This window comes from Sus scrofa, chromosome X (genome assembly GCF_054392235.1).
Source record: "Sus scrofa isolate SSC_HxYL_T2T_F1_AM1 chromosome X, Sscrofa_HxYL_maternal_Yorkshire_Landrace_v2.0, whole genome shotgun sequence".
NCBI lineage: Eukaryota > Metazoa > Chordata > Mammalia > Artiodactyla > Suidae > Sus > Sus scrofa.
The window spans coordinates 37,801,521-37,827,836 of NC_139401.1; the positions used below are offsets into that span (position 1 = coordinate 37,801,521).

Consider the following 26,316-nt stretch of genomic DNA (forward strand, 5'->3'; position numbering starts at 1 on the left):
GAGATAGGAAAGGCTGTGGGTGTTTCAGGGAAGGCAGAGGCTTCCCATTCAAACAAAGGATCAAGGCAAAGTTTCATCAAGGCGGGGGTCTTGCTGGATCATGGGCAGAATTTAGTCAAGTGGCTGTGGGGAAGTAGCGATCACCAAGAAAAGGGAAAATCAGACTCCAGGTCCATAAAAACAGGTAGTGAAAGTTCCCTGGTGGCTCAGCGGGTTAAGGATCTGGCATTGTCACCGCAAAGGTTTGGGTCGCTGCTATGGCGCGAGTTTGATCCCTGGCCTAGGGAACTTTCACGCACCGCAGGCACAGCCAAAACATTTATAAAAACAGGTAGTCTACTTGGGCCAGATTTTAGGAAGCCAGGAGAGAAGGACTAGAAAATTAGGCTTCAGGCAAACTGTACAGTCCCCTGAAAACAGCAAAGAACTTTCTAGTTAACCTAAGAGTGGACAGGGGGCAGCTAATCTACGTTTCTGAGTAGAAGAGTCAGGTGATCGCGACAGCACTAAAGTTAATTCATTTTTTAAAAAACAGAAATAAAGTAAGATTAAAAAAAAACTAGCATTAAAGTAAAATTGTATTTAAAAGAGCAGTATCTGGCCAGAGAAAGTAGTAGAATGAGTTGTTCTTTTTTTGGGGGGGGGAGGAGTCTTTTTGCCTTTTCTAGGGCCCTTTGGAGCTATAGCCGCCGGCCTATGTACACCACAGCAACACGGGATCCGAGCCGAGTCTGCAACCTACACCACAACTCACGGCAAGGCTGGATCCTTAAACCTGCGGAGCCAGGCCAGGGATTGAACCTGCAACCTCATGGTTCCTAGTCTGATTCGTTAACCACTGCGCCATGATGGGAACTCCTAGAGTGATTTGTTCTAAGAGAGACTAAAGGTGAGAATGTTGTAGAAGTAATTGACAAGACGGGCCATATTTAAACCTTGGTGTGAGGATGGAGGAGGTGAGGAGGTTTGCAGATGGTGATTTAGTGACGGGTTCTCTTGTCTCTTTCAGCTCACAAATGTGGGAAATGAGAAGCCGCAACAGCCATACCCTGCACTAAAAGTGTTGTCAATGAAGAAAATGCCAGATGAAGATATCCGGCTCTTCCACTCTCCTTTTTAATGCAGAGGAATTCTGTCAGCTGATTACATGTTTTAAACCCAAATAGACATTTCTGGCTTAACCTGCTCCTGATGTGACTTTAATTGTATATCCCAAGCCAGGTGTTCAGTTCCTAATACTTATCTCCAAATGGGGCATTTTAAAAGACTGCTTTGGCTGCTGTGGTCTGGTTTGGCTTTGCTGCAAACCACACTCGGTTTTCCTGGCTGGGGAAACCACGCTACCTCACCAGTTTTCTCCAGGCGTCAGATTCACGGAGCTTCCCTCAGTGGCCACGGCGCTCATTCTCCATCTGCAGTGTGGCTTGCGGAAAGAGGTGGAGTGACCCTCCAAACAAAATCTCAGATGTAAATGAGGTTTCAAGAGTTCGTTTAAGGACAGAATAAAGCGGAAATGCAAGGCAAACCCACAATGAGATAGCACCTCACACCTGTTCAAGTGGCTATTGTCCTCAAAGATAAGAAATAGCAAGTCTTGGCTCGGATGTGGGGCAAAGGGAACCCTTGTGCACTGTTGGCTGGAATGTAAATTGATGTGGCCAAACTATGGAAAACAGTATGGAGGTGCCTCCGAAATTAACAATAGAGCTAGTATATGATTCAGCAATTCCACTTCTGGGTATTTATCTGAAGAAAAAGAAAATATTAATTCAAAAAAATAGATGCACCCCCATGTTCACTGCAGAGTTATTTATACAAGCCAAGATACAGAAGCAGCTTAAGTATCCATCAATGGATGAATATTAAAAATACCACTATTTATATACAATGGAATATTACTTAGCCGTAAAAAAGAATTGACAGCTGCCATTTGTGACAACATGGACCTTGAGGGCATTAAGCTAAGTTAAATAAGTCAGACAGAGAAAGATAAATACCGTATGATCTCGGTATTTTTATGTGGACTCCAAAAAATGTTTCAAAAACCTAAGCTCATAGATACAGAGAACAAATTGCTGGTTGCCAGAGGAGAAGAGGAGTAGGGAGTGGGTGAAATGGGTGAACGGTATCGAAATGCACAAATTTCTGGCTTTAAAGTAAACAAGTCATGGGATGTAATGTACAGCGTGGTGACTCTCCTTAATAATACCGTATTGATCTTAAAAGTCCTCATCGCAAGAAAAAAGAAGAAAAAAATTCGTAACTATGTACCGTGACGGATGGTAACTAGACTGACAGTGGCCATCACTGTGCAATGTATACAAATATCGAATCATTATGCCATACACCTGAAACGAATATATGTCAATCCCCCCCATAAAAACAAAAACAAAGAACAGGGTAAGAAATTCTATCTTACAGGCAAATAAACACAACCCAACACAGATAAATGCTGCTATGAACTTTCCATACATTTCATGTGGGTTTTCACAGACACCGTGTCTTTGCTGGGCTGCAAAGAATAAATCAGAGAGCCAGAAAAGCTGTACCAAGTTCAAAGATGGAAGAACGCCAGAGACCTTCTAGGAGTGGGAATGGGAATGATTTTCTCTGACAGATTTGCTAGTAAATCTCAGATGGTTATATAAATTGAGGGGCTGAGGGGGCCCCTGGATCCCCATCTCTCTCTTCAGAGGTTCCTGATTCCAACCTTCTCACCTTCTCTCTTAGCGGAGACACGATACTACCTGAAATGATCTGCAAAATCTGCCAGCCAGATTTTGAGTACGCAGTCAGTACTCGGGGTGAACTCGGCTGACTTAATTTGCCTCAGGACCCACAGGCCTCAAGAGTCTCCCCTCTCCAGCCTTCCAAAACCTCTGGCTTGGACTGAAATCCCTTCCTTTGGAATCAACAGCTCCCGCAGAGCACATTTCCTGAAAGACCTCATTGGGATGTGCCAAGCTGGGGACAGCCTGCAGGCTGGTGGAGGGAGTCCGGCCAGCCTGGGCCAGTTCCCACAAAGGACGGGAGGGTTGCAAGCGCCCAAGCTGGAAACCCATCTGTGGGTGGCTGGACCCTGGCAGCAAGCGATGCTGTATAAAGATAGAGGGTGAGGGAAGGAGAGCCGGAGGGCAGATGGGAAAAGAGGGCCCCTGGGCTGAGCAAGGCTCCACCAGGTCCTAATAAACAGCTTAAAATTTACGAGAGTCAGCTCAAAACACAAATGTTCCGGATTATCACTTTATACCTTTGTTCGATTCATTCATTCATTTGGGACCGTGCAGAGACTCTCCAGCAGCCCTCCCTGCATTTCCTGAGCAGAGCAGGTTCTCTGGGAATCCTCCCCTGCCATCCCTCACCCAGAAGTTGGTGGGTTCGTTTCTCAGACCCCAGATGGTAAAGTCAGATATTTGTCCGCCCTATAGTCACCCACTTTCCCATTAACCCTAAATTAAAAAGTTCCCTTGGAGCTCTTCTCCATTCCTGGGGGACAGGAGCGCATCCATGTCGCCCAGCTCCCCGGACGCTCTTGGTTAACTTAAGACTCTGGGACGAGGGGGTTAGCTGGAGCTTTTTAAAGGGCATCTCCAAAGGTTTTGTCAACACCAGGAGAGCCCTAATAGACACGGGGGTTTCCTTAGATGTTACAGACCACGCCCACCAGCCACAAGTAGCCACACCCCCAAGTCTAGCAGAGCCCGCCCGGCCCGCCCGTGTAGTCTTCTTTCCCTGGGGCTAATGGAGCGCTTGCCACATGTCACCACTCTCAGCTGGCACCTCTCCCCCAGAGGTGCAGACTTTCTCAGAATCCCCAGCAGGGGGGGTACGGAGATGCGGCAGAGCACCCCCCCGACCGGTGCTGTCCACGGGAGTCGTTCTCCTGTGGCTCATCCCTGCCGCCCCCCCCGGGGGGGGGTGGCCCGCGACCTCGAGTGGGAGGAGGCAGGGGCTCCTTCCGTGACTAGCTGCCAGCACCCTGAGCCCCCCGTCGTGGGAGAGGCAAAACTCCGAGAGAGAGTGAGAAAGCAGCCCGTGGCAGAACTTCTCCAGCGCCAACGTGGGTTTGATCGGCCCCCTGGAACCCCAGGCACAGAGGGTCCTCGGGCTCACGGCGCCCGGCGGGGCTGACAGTAGGCTCTCTCCTCCCAGTGCCAGGACACGAGCCCCCGCCCCGCGTCACCCCCGTCTCCCCGGGGAGGGGGCAGCCCAGGTCCGAGCAAACAAAGGGCGCCCCGAAACCGCCCTCCCGCCGAGCCAAGGGTCCTCGGCGCCCGCTGGGGAGGCGACCCCGCCCCCGGCCCTACCTGGGAAGCCGCGGCTCGGCGGGACCCTCAGCAGCAGCAACAGCGGCGGCAGCAGCAGCAGCGCGGGCCGGAGTGCGGGGCTCCCCATGCTCACCGGCGCTGCGCTCGGCTCGGCTGCGCTGTGCGCTTCCCGGGGGCGGGAGGAGACCGACCCGACCGAGGGGCTGCGCCGCGGGCCAAGCTGGAAAACTCCTCCTCTCGCCCGTCTCCCTCCCACCCGCCAGGGGCCTGCCCTCCTTCCTCCGCCTCCCTGGAGCGCTGGCGCAGCTGGGGCTCCAACCCACCCCCCTCCTTTTGTGCCAGCGCTTCTTCGGGAAGCGGGGCTGACACTCGCCCCTCCCCCCCCCCCGGGGGCGGGGGCGGCCTGAGTGCGCCAGGGGCGGGCCCTAGCAAACCGGATTATCCCAAAGTATCTTTCTGTTCCCCAATTGCGCGCCCTTTCACCCCAAACACACACACTGGTGGCCCAACCACCTCCCAGATTCCCGGCGCCTAACACAATGTCATCTGTGCAGAAAGCTGCGTGAGTCTTGCACGGAAAGAGGGGCTCCAGAGTGGCCCACCGCGGCAGGTCGTTACGTCCAAGTTCATGCGTTTGACCCTCATGATCACGCCCCGCATTCGGTGTTAGGCCCACCCTAGTTTAGCAGAAGGACGCTTAGAAACTTGCAGAGGTTCGGGTTACGGGCGGAGAGGGGATTTGAACTTCGGTGTGAGGTTCTGCCCCCGCCAAAGTCCATGCTACAGCTTTTTGGTTTCTCTTTTGTAAGGGAATGAATCAAGGGCTGGCCCCGGGTGCGTGCAGCCTGCCGGGCGGTTTGGGATGGGGCTCGAGATATTCTTTTCAGGGCCGGCTGACGGGTGAGCACAAGGCCCAGAAAGTTCCCTGGCTCATCCACAGCCTCGGGAATCTAGCTGCTGTAGCTTCCTGCAAGCAGACTTCCCCGTTTCCTGGATTGTTCGCAACCACCCCTAGGAGACCAGGACCAGCTCAGAGCCTCCACCCTGTGGCCTGGCGTCAGGATGGGGTTTCTAGGCTGCCTTCAGGACGGATCTGGTTTCTTCCTCCATGCTTTCTCATTTTTTCTTTTTCATTATTTTATTTACTTTATTTTTGGCTAAATCCCTAAGGCAGGACCTCGTCCCTTTCCTGCCTTGCCCCTTTCCTGCCTGAAAGGAGATCTTAGCTAAGGCAGATTCCAACTAGGACTGTTGCATTCGGTTGTGCAGTTTGGGAGAAAGTGGCAAGTTGGAGCGGTCGCTGGAGTCACAGGAGCCCTGTACCTAGGCAGAGGCCATGTTCATTGTGAAAGGGCACCTCTCTCCTTGCCTCAGCAGTCTGGTCTGTTAGCTAGGCTAAGGGCCCTGGGCACCTCCATCCAGAAGGTTTTTTTTTTTTTTTTCCTTTTTTAGGTCCACCCCCTCAGCATATGGAGGTTCCCAAGCTAGGGGTCTAATTGGAGCTACAGCTGCCGGCCTACGCCACAGCCTCAGCAACACCAGATCCAAGTCACATCTGCAAGCCACAGCTCACGGCGACGCCGGATCCGTAACCCACTGAGCGAGGCCAGGGATCGAACTCACAACCTCATGGTTCCTAGTTGGATTGTTTCCACCACGCCATGATAGGAGCTCCTGTTTTTTGTTTTTTTGTTTTTTTACCTTTTTGGCTGCACCTGCAGCATGTGGCAGTTCCCCAGCCAGGGATGGAACCCGCACCACAGCAGTGAGCTGAGCCACCCGGTAAACCCTCAATTTTTTTTTTTTTAATCTAGACAGTGTGCTCTTTTACCATCTCTCACCAACGCCTCTACCTTGACTTCCACCTTATCCTCTCCATCTCCTGTGGGGTTTCTCCATTGCTGCCACCTCCTCAAGGAGCCAAAGACCCTCCAAAAACCCTCTGATCACAAGACAATGAAGAAAGTCAGGTTCTTCTGTGGCCTCCATCACACCAGACTCTCCAGGAAGTGGTTCTTAATCCTTGTCCACACACAAGGGTAACCTGGGGGAACTGCATGGCAAGTTCTCTCTGGGCTTGACCCCAGAACTAGAGTCTTTTGTTCCCCGCCCCGAATGCTCGGTGGTTCAGGTTGCAGAAGGGGATGAAGTCTGGGTTGGGGAGGGCGGGTCCTCTGTGCGCTAAAGGATGTTGAGCTGCATCCCTGGCTTCTACGCCCCCGATAGCAAGTATGACCCCTCATTCGTCTCAGTTGTGACAACCAGAACAGGTCTCCAGAAGCTGTTGGATGTCCCCTATGTAAGCGAGCAGGGCCCTGCGAGGCCTTCCCAGCGTAGACCCCGACTCGTGTCCTCCCCCAGCCTTTTTATCTACAGAAAAACTGTAGTCCAAGAATCAATTTGACCAGAGAAGGGAGAAAATACAGAGAAAAGGGAAAACTGTCACACCAGACAGAATAATGTCAGCAAAGTCAAGGAGCTTCAGCTCTTCCTCGAAGACTCTAGAGCATATTCTGAGCCATGTCGTTGGAGCTGCTTGGCAGGTGCTGAAGCCCCCACCAGGGGGAAAAAGTCAACCGGATGCTGCCCACAAGCACGCAGACCCCAGACCGCTTGGAACCAGAGCATGGATGACAGTGACTCGCCGTTTCCTCACCACCCACCGATCAGGAAAATGTCCACGAGCTGCTCCTTGACCACTGTAAGCCCCCTCACTGCCCCCTCTGGGGTGGGGGGCAGGGGGCACACCGTCCCTGCGGCACCAGCCTTCTGTGTTCCCCTCTTTGCCGGACCATTAAAACTACTTTCTCTGTTTCCGCCAACTCTGTCTCCGCCTTTCTGTTTGGCCTTGGGGTACAGAGGCAGCCCATATTGTGGCAACACTGGCAGAAAAACTGGCCCCCATCAAGAAGCCCTGTTGCAGGCCCATGAGCAAAGGTTAATGAGCACCTCAAATGCCAGGTCCAGGGCAGTCTGTCCAGCGGCTTCCTGGCCTTTATCGCCTTGGAAGCAAGCTCTGCCCACAAAACCCAGCACACATTCTGTGCCTGGGCTGCCCAGGACCCCCCGGCTCCCTGTGAACGCCTGAGCCTGGTTGAATCCCAAGCAACGTCATGCTCCGTGTTCAGAGTTGCTTTCTGTGCTACTTTAGCGCAAACTCCAATAATAAACTACTATTATTTATTGCTTATTCTAATTATTATTCCTACCAGTCCTCTCCGGTAGAAGGGATGAGGGCAGAGGGAAGCTGAGGAGATGAGACATTAGGATGGTTAAGGAGATTCATAATCTGTCCAACAGCCCAACCTGGAGGATGGGGTAAGGAGTGGATGGCAACAGGAAGAGAAGTCACCCGGCGGGTGTCACCGGGCTCGGATCTCGTCCCGTCCTGCCGATGTAACTACTAACCAATTGGGACAAGACACTGCTGGCGGACGACTCAAATGTAGGCAAGAAGGAGGTGGCCAGCATCTCCACAGGCAGGAACGCTGTATCAACTCTGAGCATTACAAGGTAACAAAGACAGGACTTCCCGTGGTGGCTCAGTGGGTTAAGAACCCGACTAGCATCCATTAGGATGTGGGTTCGATCCCTGGCCTCGCTCAGTGGGTGAAGGATCTGGCGTGGCCGTGAGCTGTGGTGTGGGTCACAGATGTGGCTCAGATCCTGCGTGGCTATGGCTGTGGTGGAGGCCGGTGGCTACAGCTCCGATTCGACCCCTAGCCTGAGACCCTCCATATGCCGCGGGTGGGGCCCTAAAAAGCAAAACCAAAACAAACCAAACAATGACATAAAAAAAGAAATGTAAAAAAAGATAAGGATAAATGTGACACCTACATTAGATCTCAAAATCCAACCACACAGAGGCTAAGTGGGGGGAATGTGGCTTCTCAGTGCAGAACCCATGGCAGTTGTCACCTATGGGCTACGAAAGGCTTCCCAGGCCCCTCAGGGCGCTGCTGACAGTGGCCGGTCTACCCTCCTGCTGGGCCCGGTGCCGAAGGTGAGACGGGATAACAGCCCTCGAAGTCTGGCTGCGGGAGCGGAGCGGCCGCATGAGTCAGCACGGGCTTGTCCCCGTGTCAGAGCAGAATGGCCCACCGCTGAGGAGGGCGGAAGAGAACTCCCAGGCTTCACCCCCACTTTCTCCCTTGAGCTTGGAGACTCAGAGATGCCACTGATGGGGAAGCTGGCGGTCCGCGGTCCCCGCCCCCCCTTGCCCGAGGTGGGAGAGAGATTTCCAGCAGTCCAGCCCCTTCCTCTCTGTGCCCCTACCCCCTTCCCGCCCTCGCAAGCCAGCCCTCCTTTCCCCACATTCTCCCAGAGGAAAGGGCCTGAAGTTTAAGGGGAACACTGGCGGCTCGCTGGACCTTGGGAAACAGTTGGCAGTGGAGTAAAAGCTGAAAAGGCACCTCAGGATTGAGGCACCTGAGGGCGGTGCTCCTCCAACTATGGGGAAGGACTATTTTTTAAACATTCCCATGCTATACAGTAGAAAAAAAAAAATATATATATATATATGAAAAAAATAAAAAAATAAAAATTCCCAATTCATCATTGCTCAAGGATTGTGTAAAATCAATAAACATGAGGAGTTCCTGTTGTGGCTTAGGGGGTTAAGAACCCAACTCGTCTCCATGAGGGTGCAGGTTCGAGCCCTGGCCTCGCTCCGTGGGTTAAGGATCTGGCATTGCCATGAGCTGTGGTGCAGGGTGGCAGCTGCAGCTCTGATTTGTCCCCATCCTGGGACCGTCCATGTGCCACAGGTGCGGCCCTTAAAAGCAAAAAATTAAAAATAAGATTTAAAAAAATAAACATGACCAACCTGAAAAATCAGATGGGAACAAGTCAGAGAGCAGCACGAGTCTAGGGACCACACTTTGGGTAACACGGTTATAGTGGATTTTGTCTTTTCCATGCTGCACTTACACAAATGACAGACTCTACTAAACTCTCCAGGTTTCCGAGAACTTAAGGCCAAGGAGATATGACCTCAGTCTATTGGAATCACACTAAATGAATACCAGAAGGGTAGGGTGAGTTGGGCTGGTACTTTTGCTCTCTGGTATCTATTAAAAATCTAGATCCGAGAGGTTAAGGTAAAAGCGCTTGCGGTCCAGATCAAAAAAAAGCTCAGGGCAGCCCAACAACAGTATCTGTTTACAATCCCCTGGCTTAAAGAAATTCCTTCTCTTTCTAGAATAAATATTCAGAATGAAACAACACGAGCTCCGAGGGGTGAAAAAAAAAAATCGGCTGCATAAGGGAAAAGGAATACTCTCTCTTTTTTTTTTTTTTTTTTTTTTTTGGAAAAGGAATATTCTTACCCTAAAGAGTCAAAGGAAAACATCTCATTTATGAAAATAATCAGCTACCAAAAAAAGGAAAAGCAGTTTTAGAAAAATATCTGTTTGGTGTATTCATTAAAAGATTCAAGAAGAATGTTTTTACAAAGTTGGAATCGGGGTTCGTACAGAGCATCGAGAAATATAACAATGCAGATTGGACTTCCTGTCTTGGCGCAGCAGAAACAAATCCGACTAGGAACCATGAGGACACAGGTTCGATCCCTAGCCTCGCTCAGTGGGCTAAGGATCCGGTGTTGCTGTGGCTGTGGCGTAGGCCGGGGGCTATAGCTCTGATTCAACCCCTAGCCTGGGAATATTCATATGCTGTGGGTACAGCCCTGAAAAGACAGAAAAAAAAAAAAGAATGCAGAGATTTTAAAAAATGAAATGAAATGAACACCTTTTGGTTTCAACTGTCACCCTTGGAAGTCCTCACTCCTGTCCTGACAACAAGAAAAAGATGGGCAAACACAAAAATCAAGGACTTTTCTTGGATTCAACAAAGAACTGAGTTATCAGCGCAAATCGCCACCCATCACTACCTGGAAAGACAGGCATATCCAAAAGTCACAGCCAAGATCTGCTTACCTGGAGCAGAAGACGTGTGGGAGCCATAAATTGGCAGAAACATTGAAATGGCAATTTAGTGAAATTGCTAGGGGCTGAGTGTGGACTAACACGGGAGTGAGAAACACCTGGGGGCTAAGAGGCCCACACTGCTATAGGCTTTTTTTTTAATTACTATAGTTGATTTAAAATGTCCTGTCAATCTCTGCTGTACAGCCAAGTGACCCAGTCACACACATATACTCTTTTTCCGACCTTATCCTCCATCACGTTCCATCACAAGTGAATAGATATAGTTCCCTGTGCTCAACAGCAGGGTCTCATTGCTTCCCCACTGCAAAGGCAATAGTTTGCATCTACGAACCCCAAACTCCCAGTCCCTCCCAGTCCCTCCCCCACCCCCTCCGCAACCACCAGTGGCTTTTTTTGGTTTGTGTGTGTGTGTGTTGTCTTTTTAGGGCTGAACCCGCGGCATATGGAGGTTCCCAGGCTAGGGGTTGAATCTGAGCTGTAGCTGCTGGCCTACGCCACAGCCATGCCAGACCCGAGCCACCTCTGTGACCTACACCACAGCTCTTGGCAGTGCCAGATCCTGAACCCACCGAATGAGGCCAGGGATCCAACCTGCGTCCTCATGGACGCTAGTCAGGTTTGTTTCCGCTGAGCCATGATGGGAACTCCTTTTTTAAAAAAGTCTTATTGATGTATAGCTAATTTACAAGGCAGTGATAATTTCTGTACAACAAAGTGACCCAGTCATATATGTACACATCTCCATTCTCTCTGATTCTTCTCCCACATGGATGATCACAGAATATTGGTTAGAGTTCCCTGTGCTCTACGGCAGATCCCCGTTGGCCAATCGTTTCATCCACCTCAGTGTGACACACTGTCGTGGGCTTTAACGCCAAGAACCCCACCAGGGTTTCATGATGAAGCTCCGAGAAAGCCCCCTCCTGCTCAGGCAGGGGAGCGGAGATGAGTAAGCTTTCTCAACTGTGCTCAGAGACTGCTCCAGAGAAAAGGACTGCTCGACAAGGACTGCTTGGCTTTTCCAGAGCTTTATCTCACCTCTGACAAGGGCTCAAGGACGAATTCCCAGAAAAACATCATTTGGGGAACGGCTTATGTGGTCTTGGAGGGGTCTGCCAACCACAGACACCATCAAGGGTGTGGTTCCAAGAATCAGGCTGGGTCAATAGAACTGGAGCCCCGGCCGCTGTAATTAGAGGGGTAAGCCCAGGTCTCCAGCTGGCCGAGCAGAGTTTTGCTCAGAGATTTTAAAAAACAAAACTCAGTTGAGAGAGACGCTCTTCTTTGCCTCTCTGGTTAGACACTGCAAGAATGTGACCTAAGAAATGCCAGTTTAAAAAAAAAAAAGAAAGAAAGGGAGTTCTCTTGCAGCATGTCTGGTAAGGATCCGGCGTGGTCGCTGCTGTGGGGTGGGTTCAGTCCCTGGTCTGAGAACTTCCACGTGCTGCAGGCACAGGAAGGAAGGAAGGAAAGAAAGAAAAGAAAGAAGGATGGGAGGACAGGAAGGGAGAGGGAAAAAGAGAGGGAGGAAGGAAGAAAGGAAGGGGGGAAAAGGGAAAGAAAAAAAAGAAATGCTCGTTTTGAGTGGGGCTCAGAACAAGAGAAGACTGTGCTATGTCTGGGCTGCTTTGTGAGCTGCTCTGTCACTTGGGCCACGTGACCCAGGAGATGGTGTGGCGCTCCATGTGTCAGTGGACGATCGAGAGGCATTTTGAAGTCTTTGGCAAGTCCCTGGAGATGAAGCAAGACCTGACCCATCCAATTTTGCAGCAAATCTCTGCCATTCTTGGTGGATAACTACTCTCCTTTTCAGAATGAACTGGGACTTAGGAGAGATGGAAGGCTTCACCCTGGCCCACCACGTTCCCGTGTAACCCAAGCTGCCCATCAGGAACTGAGTGCTGCCCACCTGGCCAAGCCATTCAGTTGGGTATTCACAGCAGCAATCCACCATCAGATGGAAGGGATATGGGCAATTGGTCTCAAGCAGGCTCAAGAGGCATAAGTAAGGGGTATTAGGAAGGGACCCGAATACTCCCAGCCCCTACACCTGCTCCATTACCTCTGTCTCCAGCCCACATCTAGGGCTTGAAGTAGCATTCCCTACCGTGAGCTGACTGAGGGAAAAAAACCCCTCAGCAAGTTTCGCATGGCGTGGAGGCATCATGTGAAAATGGAGAGTGGCAGCGCTACCACCCAATTCTCTGACAGCCCTGAGGGTCAGCAATCGGGGGGAGTCTCCCCAGCAGGCAGGATGTGGAGGAGTCTACCTGGTTACTTGCAAAGACATATTGGATGCGGGTTTTCCTTCTCTGCCCACATGCTTCTCCCCAAATGAGCATCCGTGGTCTTATGGTAAACCCTGCCCCCACCATGCTATTCCACACAGCGCTGCTCCCAACCTGGGAACGCACTTCACAGCACATCAAGTGAGGCCGAGGGCCCAGACCGCCTGGAATTCACCAGTCGTACCATGTTCCCTGTTATCCTGAAGCAGCATGATAGAAATGGAGTGGCTTTTTTTTTTTTTTTTGTCTTTTTGCTATTTTCTTGGGCCGCTTTTGCAGCATATGGAGGTTCCCAGACTAGGGGTCGAATCGGAGCTGTAGCCACCGGCCTACGCCAGAGCCACAGCAACGCGGGATTCGAGCCGAGTCTGCAACCTACACCACAGCTCACGGCAACGCCGGATCCTTAACCCACTGAGCAAGGCCAGGGACCGAACCCGCAACCTCATGGTTCCTAGTCGGATTTGTTAACCACTGCGCCACGACAGGAACTCCAGAAATGGAGTGGCTTTTTGAAGACACAATTACCGTACAGCTACTTGGCAACACCTTGCGGGGCTGGGCGAGGTCCCCTGGAATGCTGTACGTGCTTTGAGTCACCATCCAACATATGATGCGGTTTCTTCCACAGCCAATGTTGGGCTGAACCGCCGCCCCGCGCCCCCCCCCCCCCCCGGCCCAGGTTTAAGACCAAAGAAAGAGCCCTGCGTCAGCAACAGAGATACGAATGATTTAAAGGATGGAGGAACTCACAGGTCTGAGGCGGGGTCCTGGAGTGAAAGCCCATCCTGTGCGGCAGACGCTGGGGAAGCCAGAGCCACCATCTTCTCTCCAGGGGGATGCCGGGAAGGAGAGATAGCCGGTGAGGGGGGAATTATGTCAGGTTGGCTCATCAGTTACCAGGGAAACCAGAGGGGGCACGCCCCTCACCACCCCTTTGATAAGAACAATCACCAGCTGAAACCTGGAGCAAGTACCTAGGAAGGTCAGTCAGGTGAATAGGGTACAGGTGAAGCAGGCACTAATTGAGCAGGGGATGTTCAGAGAGCAAGAGAATAGCCATCTTGAGTGGCCTGACCATACAGCCGACATTCACAGATCCAGGAGTACAGCGGTGAAAATGCGAGTGGCACTGTTCACTATTACCGAGAGTGATTTGTTAGCAAAATGTTACTTCCCATCCCTAGAATACACAGGCTCTGCGGGTCTAGAGGTCTTAGTTCCAAAGAGAGGAACACCTCTACCAAGACACCCGACGAGGGTTCCATTGCAATGGACGCTGACATCTCTGCCCAGACACTCTGGGTACCTTTGTGCCACCAAACGAACAGGCAGAGAAAGGGGTTACTGTCTCACGAGGGTGATGAATCCTGAGAGGTGATTACCAGGGAGAAATGGTGTTGCTGCTGCCACGCAAAATGGGGGTGAAAGCAGGAAATCCCTAACGGTGCCTCTTAATACTCCCACGTCCTATGATTAAAGTCAACAGAAAACGTTACCAACCAATTCAAGCAGGGCTGCTACTATTCCAGAACCTTCACGAATGAAAGTTTGTGACACTTCACCAAAGAACCGTGATCAGCAGCTGAGGTGCTTGCTGACAGCAAAACGAATACGAAGTGGTCGGCTACGGGGGGAGCAGTTCTAAACAGCAGCTATGACCTTGTCACCATTGCCCCATAGTTGTAAATATTTCTTCCTTAGTCGAATACAGATATGTTCGTCTATATAGGAGCCAGATATTTTTGTTTCCTTTCTCATCTCCTTATCATCTAAGACAAGATGTGTGAATACTTTGTATCTCAAAGACATCAAAGGAAATATGCGAATCAGCTTGGAAAAGAATGAACATCGCCCAAGGACAAAAAAAAGAGGAATTTTGTGTTCTCTTTCGGGGGCGAGTGCTAGCAGTTTTTGGTTGTATGTGGAATAGTTGTAGAACACTAGGCAGGAGAAGGACTTTGGCCTTGTCTTTATTCTGATATTAAGTATGCTTTAAGGAGATGTGTATGGGTGCCAAGTTGACTAGGGGTGGATTTTTATGGCTCCGTGATGTGTCAGCTTGGCTAGGCTGAGCTACATTTCCCAGAATTCACTCTCGTTTCCAGTTAGGGCCAGTCACAGGGGAGACTCTCGGGAGATGGGGAGGCTGGAAGAGAAGCAGTGGCCATTGTGCAGTTCGCACACGTTGCTGGGTTGCTGGTTTTGCCCGCTTTCCTCGCCGGCATAAAGCAGCAGCTGGGCTTGCAACCGCCCTCCCTTCCCCTGGATCCTCCTTCAGCTTCTTCGACTCTCAGGCCAGGTGTGTGGCTTCAGCTCTGGGACGAAGAGCCCCGCTTCTGCTGCAGATCCTCACGGCCAAGGTCAGGGGCCACACACACTCACATGAGTTCCAGTGCTTCCCGAGGGGGCTCCAGCTGGTGCCTGTTGGTTCTCACCTACCCTGGATCGCCCCCCTCCAGTTTCTGTTCTCCCTTCCCTACTGGCTGCTCCACGAACTTCAAGCTTGAGCCTTAGACTCAGAGCCATAGAGAGACTGCTTCGTAAGTGCCCACAATTGCATAAGAGCGATTCGCTGTGATGGATCCATGTTGGACTTGCCCAGTGCATGTCTGCTTCTCTGGGTGAAGTCGGACAGATGCAGGTGAGAGGCGAATAGGGGGAGAAAATAAGCTTTATTTTGAACATGTTAAGATCGCAGTACAGGTGGACCAACAAGCTGGGGATGTCTGGTGCTGGGACAATTTGAAATTCAGAAGGAGAGGTGAGGAGAGGGATACAGATTTGAAATGCTTGCATGGAGCTGAAAGCTGAAGCCGCTGCGACAGATGAGACCCTTGAGGACACAGTAGAAAAAGGAAGAAAAGGAAAAATGTCTTGTAGAATCAGGTCAAACGGGAAAGAGCAAAGGAAGCCACAGCAAACGTAAGCTTTGGGTTTTTTTTTTTTTTTTTTAAGGTTCCCAGGCTAGAAGTTGAATTGGAGCTATAGCTGCCAGCCTACGCCACAGCCACAGCAAACGCAGGAGCCGAGCCGCGTCTGCGACCTACACCACAGCCACAGCAACACGGGATCCCAGCCGCATCTGCGACCTACACCACAGCTCACGGCAACGCCAGATCCTTAACCCAGCGAGCAAGGCCAGGGGTTGAACCTGCAACCTCATGCTTCCTAGTCGGATTCGTTTCTGCTGCACCACAATGGGAATTCCCAGGTTCAGGATCTTGAGACGGGACATCTGAGTCCCAAGGGGGAAATGGAGCATTTTTTGTTTGTTTTTTGCCAGATAATACTTGTAGAAATTATGTACAAGGCAACATGACCCAGGTCTAGAGACTGACAGAAAAGGGGACAAAGTGAGGAAACATTAATGAGAACCTACGGTTAAATCAACCTCCTGAAAGGATTGAAGCCTGTTACTTCCAAGCCCTCACCTTGGGTCAAACTGTGGCTCGTGGCAGCACAGGAGAGGAGCAGAGGCGGAGGCAGGAAGACCTTAACGTGCCAAGGAGGAGACAACCCAGTTGTTTTCCAGAGGCTTTTTGCGTTTGAAAAGGAGAGTAACTGCTGTGGGACTGGGAGGTTTTTGCCAAAAGCCTATCCTCAGACACAGGCCTGCAGCCAACGGTTCTGTTCTTGATTGCCCAAAGGAGACCCCAGTCCTCGGCCCAGCGGGGTCTGCTCAGGGCCCTGTGGAGCTGGTTCTGGCCCTTTCACCCCTTTAGTCCAAACGAGATTCCTGGGCTGCCAAGTCTGAGCCTGGTGCAACTGACCCCCTGGAGAAGGGTGCATCCATTGAGCTGGCTTCCCCACTCTCCCCTTGATCCTTGCTGATGCTGTTGATGTTGGCACATCTCAGGGCCTCGGTCTTAGAATGCTGATTCATCCAGAAAGCATGTGCTGGAGGTAATTGCCTTGTCACATGTTTCAAGGCAAAGAAGGATGTGTTGGAGGAGAGGGAAAGCTTTCATTGACTCTCTTGTAATCAACCCAAAGGTCAGCATCACAGCAAGGACCTGCACTGGAAAATTAGTCCTGGAGGCTACAGAAGGGCTTCCAGCTGCAAGAGGAACAGCTAACATACAGCCCGTGTGTGTGTGTGTGTGTGTGTGTGTGTGTGTGCGCGCGCGCACGCAGTAGAGGCCACTCCTCCCTTTGGCTGTACCCATGCCCTTTTCTCCTTTTCCTAAAAACCTCTCTTGGATCCTGAGAGTTTCTGGCCCCTGGTGAGGTCCTTGGGGAGGCCAGAGCACATGCGGAAACCCTGCTGTTTGGCCAGAGGTCTGAGGGTTCCAGCCAAGCACTGAAACAAGCCAAGTTTAGAAACAATGAGTTGATAGTCCTTCCTGGGTTGCATCATGCTGTTAATGATAACTAATCAAACACTTCACTTAGTCAAAGCTTGTTGGACTTTTTGTTCCATTTGTCTTTCAAGGATCAGCCTTTCTCTGACCCTGGTAAATAGCCAAAGAAAAGCCGAGGCATGGAAAAGCTACAAGACTTGCACAAAGGCCCTCAAAAGTTGAACACACCCAAGCTGAATAAAGGTTCTGAACCATCAGCCTTGGGATTCTCCAGTAATATGTTTCAGGTGGCTGGCTGCTTGGAGCTTGCCTGCCTTGCTCTGGTCCTTCGCTCCCTCTGCTGGAGTGGATCCAATGTCTGTTGCTCTGGAACACATTGGAGTTCCCGTTGTGGCGCAGTGGAAACGAATCCTACTAGGAACCATGAGGTTGTGGGTGGAAAGATCCCAGGCCTTGCTCAGTGGGTTGAGGATCCGGCATTGCCATGAGCTGTGGTGTAGGTTGCAGATGTGGCTCGGATCTGGCGTTGCTATGGCTATAGCGTACGCCGGCAGGTACAGCTCCAATTAGACCCCTAGCCTGGGAACCTCCATATGCCACAGGTGCGACCCTAAAAACAAAGACAAAAGACAAAAAAAAAGGAAAGAAAGAAAAGACATAGGCACTTTCCCCACTTGCCTTGTGCTCCCTTCTCTCTAAAAGGAAAAGACACAGTGATGTGTCTCTTGAGTGTACGATGGAAGTGAAACCCAATGTTGGGTATAGCTTATTCTCAAATGGATGCTATTGCTTGACAGTCACATGATATCATTTCGTCCAACTCTTTCTTTCCCTTTCAAAAAAGTTGCCTAAACCCTCTGCTTCCATCAACCTACTCCAATCCAGGTCTGCCCACATTGGTCCCCTGAAATACCTCTTGCTGTCATGACATGTATGTCAATGGACATGTTTTATTCCTCATTTTTTACACTTCTCAGAAGCATTTGATACTAATGACCACTTGTCACTATGTTTAGCTTTCAGGACACCACTCTCATACCTCCAACATCTCTAGATGTTTCTTAACGTCTTTGGCCACCCATCAGTCTCGGGGCAACCATGAAATGTTGAATTCCATGGGAATCTCTATACTTTCTCTAGGCGATCTCATCCACACTCAGAGCTTTAATTACCAGCTGAATATGAAGAACTCATAAATACATACCTTCAGACTCTCCTGTGGATGCCTGACCTTACTATATAACTTCTCTTTATTGTTCAAATGCACCTCCAACTCCACATACACTGAATAGATTCAGAACGTCCAACCTACAAACTTAGTTGTCCTCCAGCTTCCTCCATCCCCATGGCTGTCGCCTCTATCCATCCTTGACTCTTTCCTTCAACTCCAGCCAACCCATCCCTGACTCCTATTGATTTTCCTCCTTATGATGCTTGAATCCAGCCATGTTGCTCCATCTTCATTGCCACCCACTTGGCCCATGCTCCATCCCGCACTCCTCAACTGGATTCCTATCAATGGCTTCCTGAGTGGTCTCATAGTCACTTGAGTATCTCCTGCAACCTCAGTCTACTCGCCATTTGCTACAGTCAGAGCAAACTATGACCAACTTAAAACCCTTTGCTGGATCACTGGTCCATGTATGCGACAGAGCAAGATCCTGAGCGTAACATACAAAGCATTGTTTCATCAGGACCCTGTCAACTGATCCAGCCTCAACACTCACTACCCTCGCCTCACTTTTAGTACTACAGTCACACTGACTTTCAGTCTGTGCTCTCTTCCTTTCTGTCTCAGGGTCTTTGTGCATACTCTTTTTTTCTGATTGCTTTTTTTCTACTGCTTATTCTAGGTAGCATCTCCTTATTTTCAGATCTTAACACTTCAGGAAAGTGTTCCCAGACTCCCTAGTAGAGGAGTTTAAATCTTACGGGCTGTTATTTTCCAAGATGGTTGCAAAGTACCTCCCAGGCTTTATGTTCTTACAATGGGACACTGAACACTCCTCTCATCAAAGGAGCTCGGCATTCACTCCCCTTGAATCAAGGTGGGTCTGTGACTATGCTGGAAGTGACATCGTGTACTTCCAAAGCCAGTTCACAAGAGGTGATGCAGCTTTCGCCTGGTCTTTTTTTTTTTTTTTTTCTTTTACTCACTCTTGGAAGCCAGCAACCATGCTGTGCAAAAGCCACATGGAAGGGTCATATGTATGTGTATGTGAGCCACCTGACAGTCCAGCTGAAATCACAGTCAACAGCGAGTGTCAACTGCCAGATGTGGGAGTGAGGAAGCCTTCAAGATGGCCCTAACCGAAGTCACTGTATGACCACAACTGCAAGAGAGACCCTGGCTGAGAACTGCCCATGGAACCCAGTTAACCCCTAGAACTGTGAGATAAAGGATAGTTGTCATTTTAAGCCACTAAACTTCTAGCCAACTCATTACACAGCAATAGATAATTAAAACATATGCTTCATAGCATATACTAATGTGTGGACCTATTTGTGTATATTGTTTGAATCATCATAGTGTTTATTTGTATAAATTGTTTGGCTAATATCTGTATTCCCTGACAGACTGTGATTTCTTTAACACAAATAGGGACAGGGTCTGATTTCTTCATCAATGCATTTATAACATTAACAGATAGAAAATAGTAGGTACTGGAGTTCCCGTCGTGGCACAGTGGTTAACGAATCCGACTAGGAACCATGAGGTTGCGGGTTCGGTCCCTGGCCTTGCTCAGTGGGTTAACGATCCGGCGTTGCCGTGAGCTGTGGTGTAGGTCGCAGACGCGGCTCGGATCCTGCGTTGCTGTGGCTCTGGCGTAGGCTGGTGGCTACAGCTCCGATTCAACCCCTAGCCTGGGAACCTCCATATGCCGCGGGAGCGGCCCAAGAAATACCAACAACAGCAACAACAACAACAACAGACAAAAAGACAAAAGACAAAAGACAAAAAAAAAAAAAAAAGAAAATAGTAGGTACTAAAAAACCCTCGAGTAAATTAAAAAATGAATGACTTCCTATCATTCGTATAAGTTTTAATAAATTTCCCACATGAGCTTAAATGAACACTTCAGTACATCTAATTGTGCGATCTCTTAATGCTTATTTGAGGTGACATCTCTCACTATAAAATTAATTACACTATGATGAATGATGATTCAACATCCATTCATCAAATATTTGACTATGATGGCCAACAAGCACATGAAGAAATAAATGCTCAACATCACTGATTATTAGAGAAACGCACATCAAAACTACAATGAGGTATCACCTCACACCTGTCAGAAGGGCCATCATTAACAAGTCAACAAATAACAAACGCTGGAGAGAGTGTGGAGAAAAGGGAACCCTCCTGCACTGTTGGTGGGAATGTAAATTGGTACAACCACTGTGTCAAACAGTAAGGAGGTATCTCAGAAAACTAAATATGAAACTACCATACGACCCAGCAATCCCACTCTTGGCCATATATCTGGACAAAACTTTCCCTGAAAAAGACACATGCACCCGTATGTTCATTACAGCACTATTCACAATAGCCAAGACATGGAAACAACCTAAACGTCCATTGACAGATGAATGGATTAAGAAGAAGTGGTATGTATGCACAATGGAATACTACTCAGCCATAAAAAGAACAAACTAATGTCATTTTCAGCAACATGGATGGAACTAGAGACTCTCATTCTGAGTGAAGTAAGTCAGAAAGAGAAAGACAAATTCAATATCATATCACTTTTATCTGGAATCTAATATAAGGCACAAATGAACCTTTCCACAGAAGAGAATCTCATGGACCTGGAGAACAGACTTGTGGTTGCCAAAAGGGGAGGCAGAGGGAGTGGGATGGACTGAGTGTCTGGGGTTAGTAGATGCAAACTATTGCATTTAGAGTGGAGAAGCAATGAGATCCTGCTGCAGAGCACAGGGAACTATATCTAGTCACTTGTGATGGAACATGATGGAGGATAAGGTGAGAAAAAGAATGTATGTATATATGTATGACTGGGTCACTTCACTGTACAGTAGAAATTGACAGAACACTGTAAATCAACTATAATGAAAAAAATAAAAATCATAAAAAATATTTGACTATGTGTAAAGGCACTTTAGAAATACAAGGAGTTACACCACAGAATTTCTGCACTGCAGTTGCTCATACACGAAATGCAGAGACTATTAGCATTCAAGGATTCCACACTTTTTTTTTTTTTTTTTAGGGCCATACTTTCGGCATATGGAGGTTCGCAGGCTAGGGGTTGAATCGGAGCTGCAGCTGCCCTCCTACACCACAGCCACATCAATGTGGGATCCGAGCTGCATCTGCGACCTACACCACAGCTCATGGCAACGCTGGATCCTTAACCCACTGAGCGTGGCCAGGGATCTAACCCACATTCTCATGGATACTAATGGATATTAGTTGGGCTCCACAATGGGAAATTCTGGATTCTACATACTTTGTGTGTATGTTTGTGAGAAATTACTGAGGCATTTATTTGAATCTCAGAAGTTCTGATGCTGTGCTGGTAAGTAATAGGTCTTGACTCTCCAGCACCAAGATCTTTTGGGATGTTTGCTTTCTATCTGATAATGTTCTTGAAGTGAGTAAACCTCTGTGTCTTGGTGGCATTACATTGTAGTGTGGTCACATCCAGGAAACACTCGACTTTACTGAAATGAGATTAGAAAAAAAAATCTAGGAATGCATATAGAAATATCTGTATTTGACATTTTAGTGGTTTGGCGAGCCTTTGTGAATTCTGAGTGTCTACTGAGTGACAGTGAGTGGTGCAGTTAATGAGAAGTCAGAGTAGACTGCAGGGGGTCAGGGAAGCCATTAATGAGGAGATGAAGCTTAAGGTAGATTATAAAGAAGAGGGAGAAATGTGACCAGAAACACAGAAGTGGGCACATGCCTTGTAACAAGCCAGGAGCAGAAAGTCATGTAAGGGGACAGTGGGAGAGGCAGCTGAAAAGGAAAACTGGAGCCAAGTTACATAGGTTCTTGAAGCATAGACTAAATGCTATGACCTTGATTCTAGAGCCTAGAACCTAGAGGTGAGTGATTTTCAAGGAGAAGGCAGGATGGCCTCTCAGGGTTGTCAAAGCCACCTGCTTCTGGAGAGCTTGATTTGTAGCACCCTGCCAGGAATACCCTTCTTCTCCTTGCCTTCTTTTCCAGGATCCCTTCTGTAGTGAAATAGTATGTAACAAGCCTTTGTGGCTGATGGGCATGTGTCCTTTCTCTGGGTAGGTTGAAGCAACAAAAAATAAAATGAAAAGATTGAAAGTTATCTGTAACATGATCTGTAAATATACATTTAGGGTGTTTTAAAGCATGGAAATGCTATGAATAAAGCAGTCTCTGAGGATGACTATGGCAGAAGGTGCCATGAGTAAGAGGAGAAATCTAGAAGCAGAAGGTGATGCCTCAGACACTGTTGGTTGCCAACCCAATATCCATTCTCTGCATCTTCACTGCTGGCAGAGCCCCAGTTCTGTTCATTTCCCATCCACACTCCACAAGAATTAGGGGAGTCTGACCTCTCCCTGCCACTCCAGAAGCAAACCCTACTTGGCCTGAGCCAATCTGCTCTCCTCACGAGGGATCTGTTTACGGGCGTGCATAAGACATAGTAGTACATGGGGGGCTGAGGGGGTAGCTGAGGAAGATTTATTCACTTCAAATTCCCTGGAAGCAGACTCAGAGATGGCAATGAGCACACCACAGATGCATGGAGGAGTGTCCTTGGGATCCTCACCTGTGAGATGAAAGAGCAAGATGTGGCAGAGGGTGAAGCTGGGCTATGATGTAGTCTCAGTGAAGGCCTCAGTCAACCCAACAAGGAACGTTAAGATGGTCTTGCAGAGTGGTTCTGAGTTGGGTTGAGGAGGCTGGGCCTTTAAATGTTTATGACAAACAGTCACTGGATATGGGCTGTTCCCAGGAAGGGAATATGAACTCGGGAAGATGATTATCGTCAGCAAAGAGCATTTCCAAAACAGGCTGACAGCTGCAGGCTCTCTGCTGGAAACAGTCTCAGCAGCTGGGAAAACAAGTCCTTTAATTCTGAAGAGGGATGCGGGCAGCACATCACAGCATCCGCCCTACTCCTCAAAGAATCACACAGACAAGAGAGGGCCCTCTTATCCCACTGACCTTGTTATGTATGGATGTGAGGCCCGGCATGTGTCAGCCGTTTCACAACCAGCTTGAGAATGGAGTCCACACACACAGAGAAGGGGGAAATGATGAAAACTGTAAGAGAAACAGAACCAGAGCCCAGACCTACAGTGTCTGGAGCCTACCTGGAATTCTGGACTGCTGGGTATCAGTGGTAAGACATGTTCTTACTGTTTGTAACATGTGAGTTAGAGTTTTCTCTTATTTGCATCCCAAGCATCCTAGCCAAGGAGAGGTAATTCAGACAATATGGTTTGGAAAAATACATACAGAATGGGAAAGAAGCATAGGCACAAGAAATATGACAAAGAAAGCAGCAGTAAAACCTAGGTCCTAGCAGCATATGGGATATGATGGGAGTTGTGGGGGGTTTTTTGTTTTTTTTCTCAGCCTGTGGCATGTGGAAGTTCCCGGGCCAGGGATTGAGCCTGCACCACAACAGCGACCAAGGCTGCTGCAGAAACAATGCCAGATCCTTAACCTGCTGTGCCACAAGGGAAGGGGGACTTCCTTTGAAATAGTTGGTACAACATTTTCGTGTGTGTTTTTAGAATGGTCCCATCAATTAGATGGTATGACTATTCTGGCAAATATTTAAAGTGATTAACATGGTAGATATGTATTTTGTGATAGCCCAACGCCCTTTCTAAATAGTACCCCAATTCCTTTCTGGGGAACTCACTCCCTATTGTAAAAAATTTGGTAGTATGAGAAATCCAAATGACTCCCCCTCCAATTGTGGACACCCTTGGGGTTTCAGGAGGTCACATTCATCTGATTATTATATATTCCTCTCCAATACAGTGTAAGGTAGACGTCTTTCCTTGGTCATTTGGACCTTGACTGTAGAGTAAGTGACAGAAAAATGACAAAATGGTTGGAGGGTTTTTCTTTGGGGGGGGGCTGTTTTTTTAATCTAATAGCTATGCCCTGACTCTTCCTATAATGTTTATTTCCCTGTGCACTCCACCCCCACTCAAAGCTGGCCTCCTTTTCTTGTTTCCAAATTGTTTTCTTCTGACTTCGTGTCCATTTTGTACGCTCCTGAAAGCTTACTTTCCACCAATATCCAGCCTCTGTCTTTACCAACAGAACTCCTGAGCTTTAGCTCGGCACTTGGATTCTCATCTCAGGATGATATTTCATCCTTCTTTGCAATTTGGTGTGGCCCTGAGGCTAAGTATTGGTCATTGGAGCAAAAGAGAAGTAATGTATGCTCTTTCCAATTTGTCCCCCTACAATGGAAGGTTCATGTGCTCTCCTTTAATCTTGGCTGGGAGATGATGAGAACTGGACTCAAGCCATCTTGAACCATGAAATAAATGGAAGCCCTATATTAAGGATGGCAGGATAGCTTTACTACCCTTGGACTGTACATTTCTGAACTGTGATCTGAGAAACACACATCTTGAATAAACTACTGAATGGCAGTTCTCTGTTGCAGCATCTTAACATGTGCCCTAGAGTGATATAACTTCCCATAACTTCTTAACCTATGATCAAATACATTTATCTGATATGCCAAAGAAGTTAGTGTTAATAATATGAAAGTTTCCATAAAATTCAAACTTTTGTGGGGTTTTGTATCTTGAATATAGGTGCACATGTAATATTTAAACAATTCAGCAGCCAAGAGAAGCTTCTGCAGACACTGGAATATTTATAGTGTAAGACAGGAAGAGTCATGGTATTTGTATTTCCACAAGGCCAAGGAACCATTTTCATCTTGGATCAAATCTAGAAATTATTTTTCCTGCCAAAGCCTAACTTGGATAAAAGCCTTTCCTCACCAGTGTGGAGCAGAAGCCATAGGAGGAGAAAACTGAGTTTCCACTCAATAGAGAACAAAGCTACGGCACAGAGAATGTGATCTTATTTCCAGAGTTGTACGATAAAAGCAATGCGTTTTTTTAAGTGTTTGAGGGGACAAACCTGCCTAGTGATATAGTTGCTACACCTCATAGCTTTAAAGTAAACTTTGAACAATTACTCAAAGTAGATGTAATTTTCCAAAGACCCTATGGCACAGATAGATATTTATTGGCCACTGAATATCGATGAACTCCCCTACATTTCCCAGCCTTCTTGTGATTAGGCAAAACCATGGGGCTGGTTCTGGCTATGAGAAGTGTGATGTATCATTCTTAGGCTTTAGCATTTAAAAGCCAACATGTGTAGTTAAAGACCTTCCCACAAAGAAAAGTCCAGGTCCTATTGACTTCATTGGTAAACTCTACCTAATATTTAAGGAAGAAATAATACCAATTCTCATAAACTCTTAGAGAAAATTGAAGAGGAGGGAGTATGTCCCAACTCATTCTATGAGGCTAACATGCTGACAGCAAAATGAGACAAAGATATTACAAAAAAAGAAGAAAGGAAGAAAATTACAGACCAATTTCCCTCATGAACACAGATGTAAAAACCCTTTACATTTTAGCAAACTGATTCAAACAATAGCTAACAAAAAGTATAATGCATCATCCTCAAATAGAGTCTATCACAGGAATATAAATATTTTAACATTCAAAATTTGATAAATGTATCTTACCACATTAACAGATCATAAAAGAAAAACTATACGATAATCCCAATACATACAGAAAAAAGTACTTGACAAAATTCAACATGCAATCCTGGTAAAAGTTTTCAGCAAACTGAGAGTAGAGGGAAACACCTTCAAACTGATAAAGAGCGTTTATTTCCAAAAAGCTGCAGCTGATATCATATTTTATGGTGAATGAATGTTTTTTCCTTAAGATCCTGATGTCAAATTTTGCCACTCCTATTCAATATTGTACTGGAAATTCTAGCCAGTGCAATCAGACAAGAAAAAGAAAACAAGGTATTCAGATTGGGAAGAAAAAAGTAAAACTGTTCAAATACGAATTGATTTTCTATGTATATAATCCAACGGAATCTACAAAAAAGCAGTTAGAACTGATGAGTTCTCTATGCTATATATTTTACAAACAATTGGAAATCGACATTTAAACACAGCACCATTTTGTAATAGCATTAAAATATGATATACTTAGGTATTAATCTGACAAAATCGTATAAGATTTGAATACCCAAAACAATAAAATATTGTTGAGTGAAATTCATGTTAATGGATCAAAACTCAATATTGTTAAAATGTCAATTCTCTCCAAACTGATCTATACATTAAACTCAATTCAAATCATCTCAGTAGGCTTATCAAAGTGATATTAACCCACTGATTCTAAAATGAATATAGAAATGCAAAGGACCTAGAAGATAAAAAGCAACTTAAAAAAGAAAAATTTAGAGAAATAACACTCCTTG

General features: G+C 47.7%; 1 protein-coding gene across 1 annotated transcript in view; it reads right to left on the reverse strand.

Moving 5' to 3' along the window:
* The window catches only part of SRPX (sushi repeat containing protein X-linked), a 114,912-nt gene extending 110,413 nt beyond the window's left edge, over positions 1-4,499 (reverse strand). Inside the window, exon 1 of the mRNA XM_001927105.6 lies at positions 4,308-4,499. Within this exon, the coding sequence (XP_001927140.1) occupies positions 4,308-4,395 (88 nt within the window). The 5' untranslated portion in view covers positions 4,396-4,499. The remainder of the gene's footprint in view (positions 1-4,307) is intronic.
* Between the last annotated feature and the right edge of the window lie 21,817 nt (positions 4,500-26,316).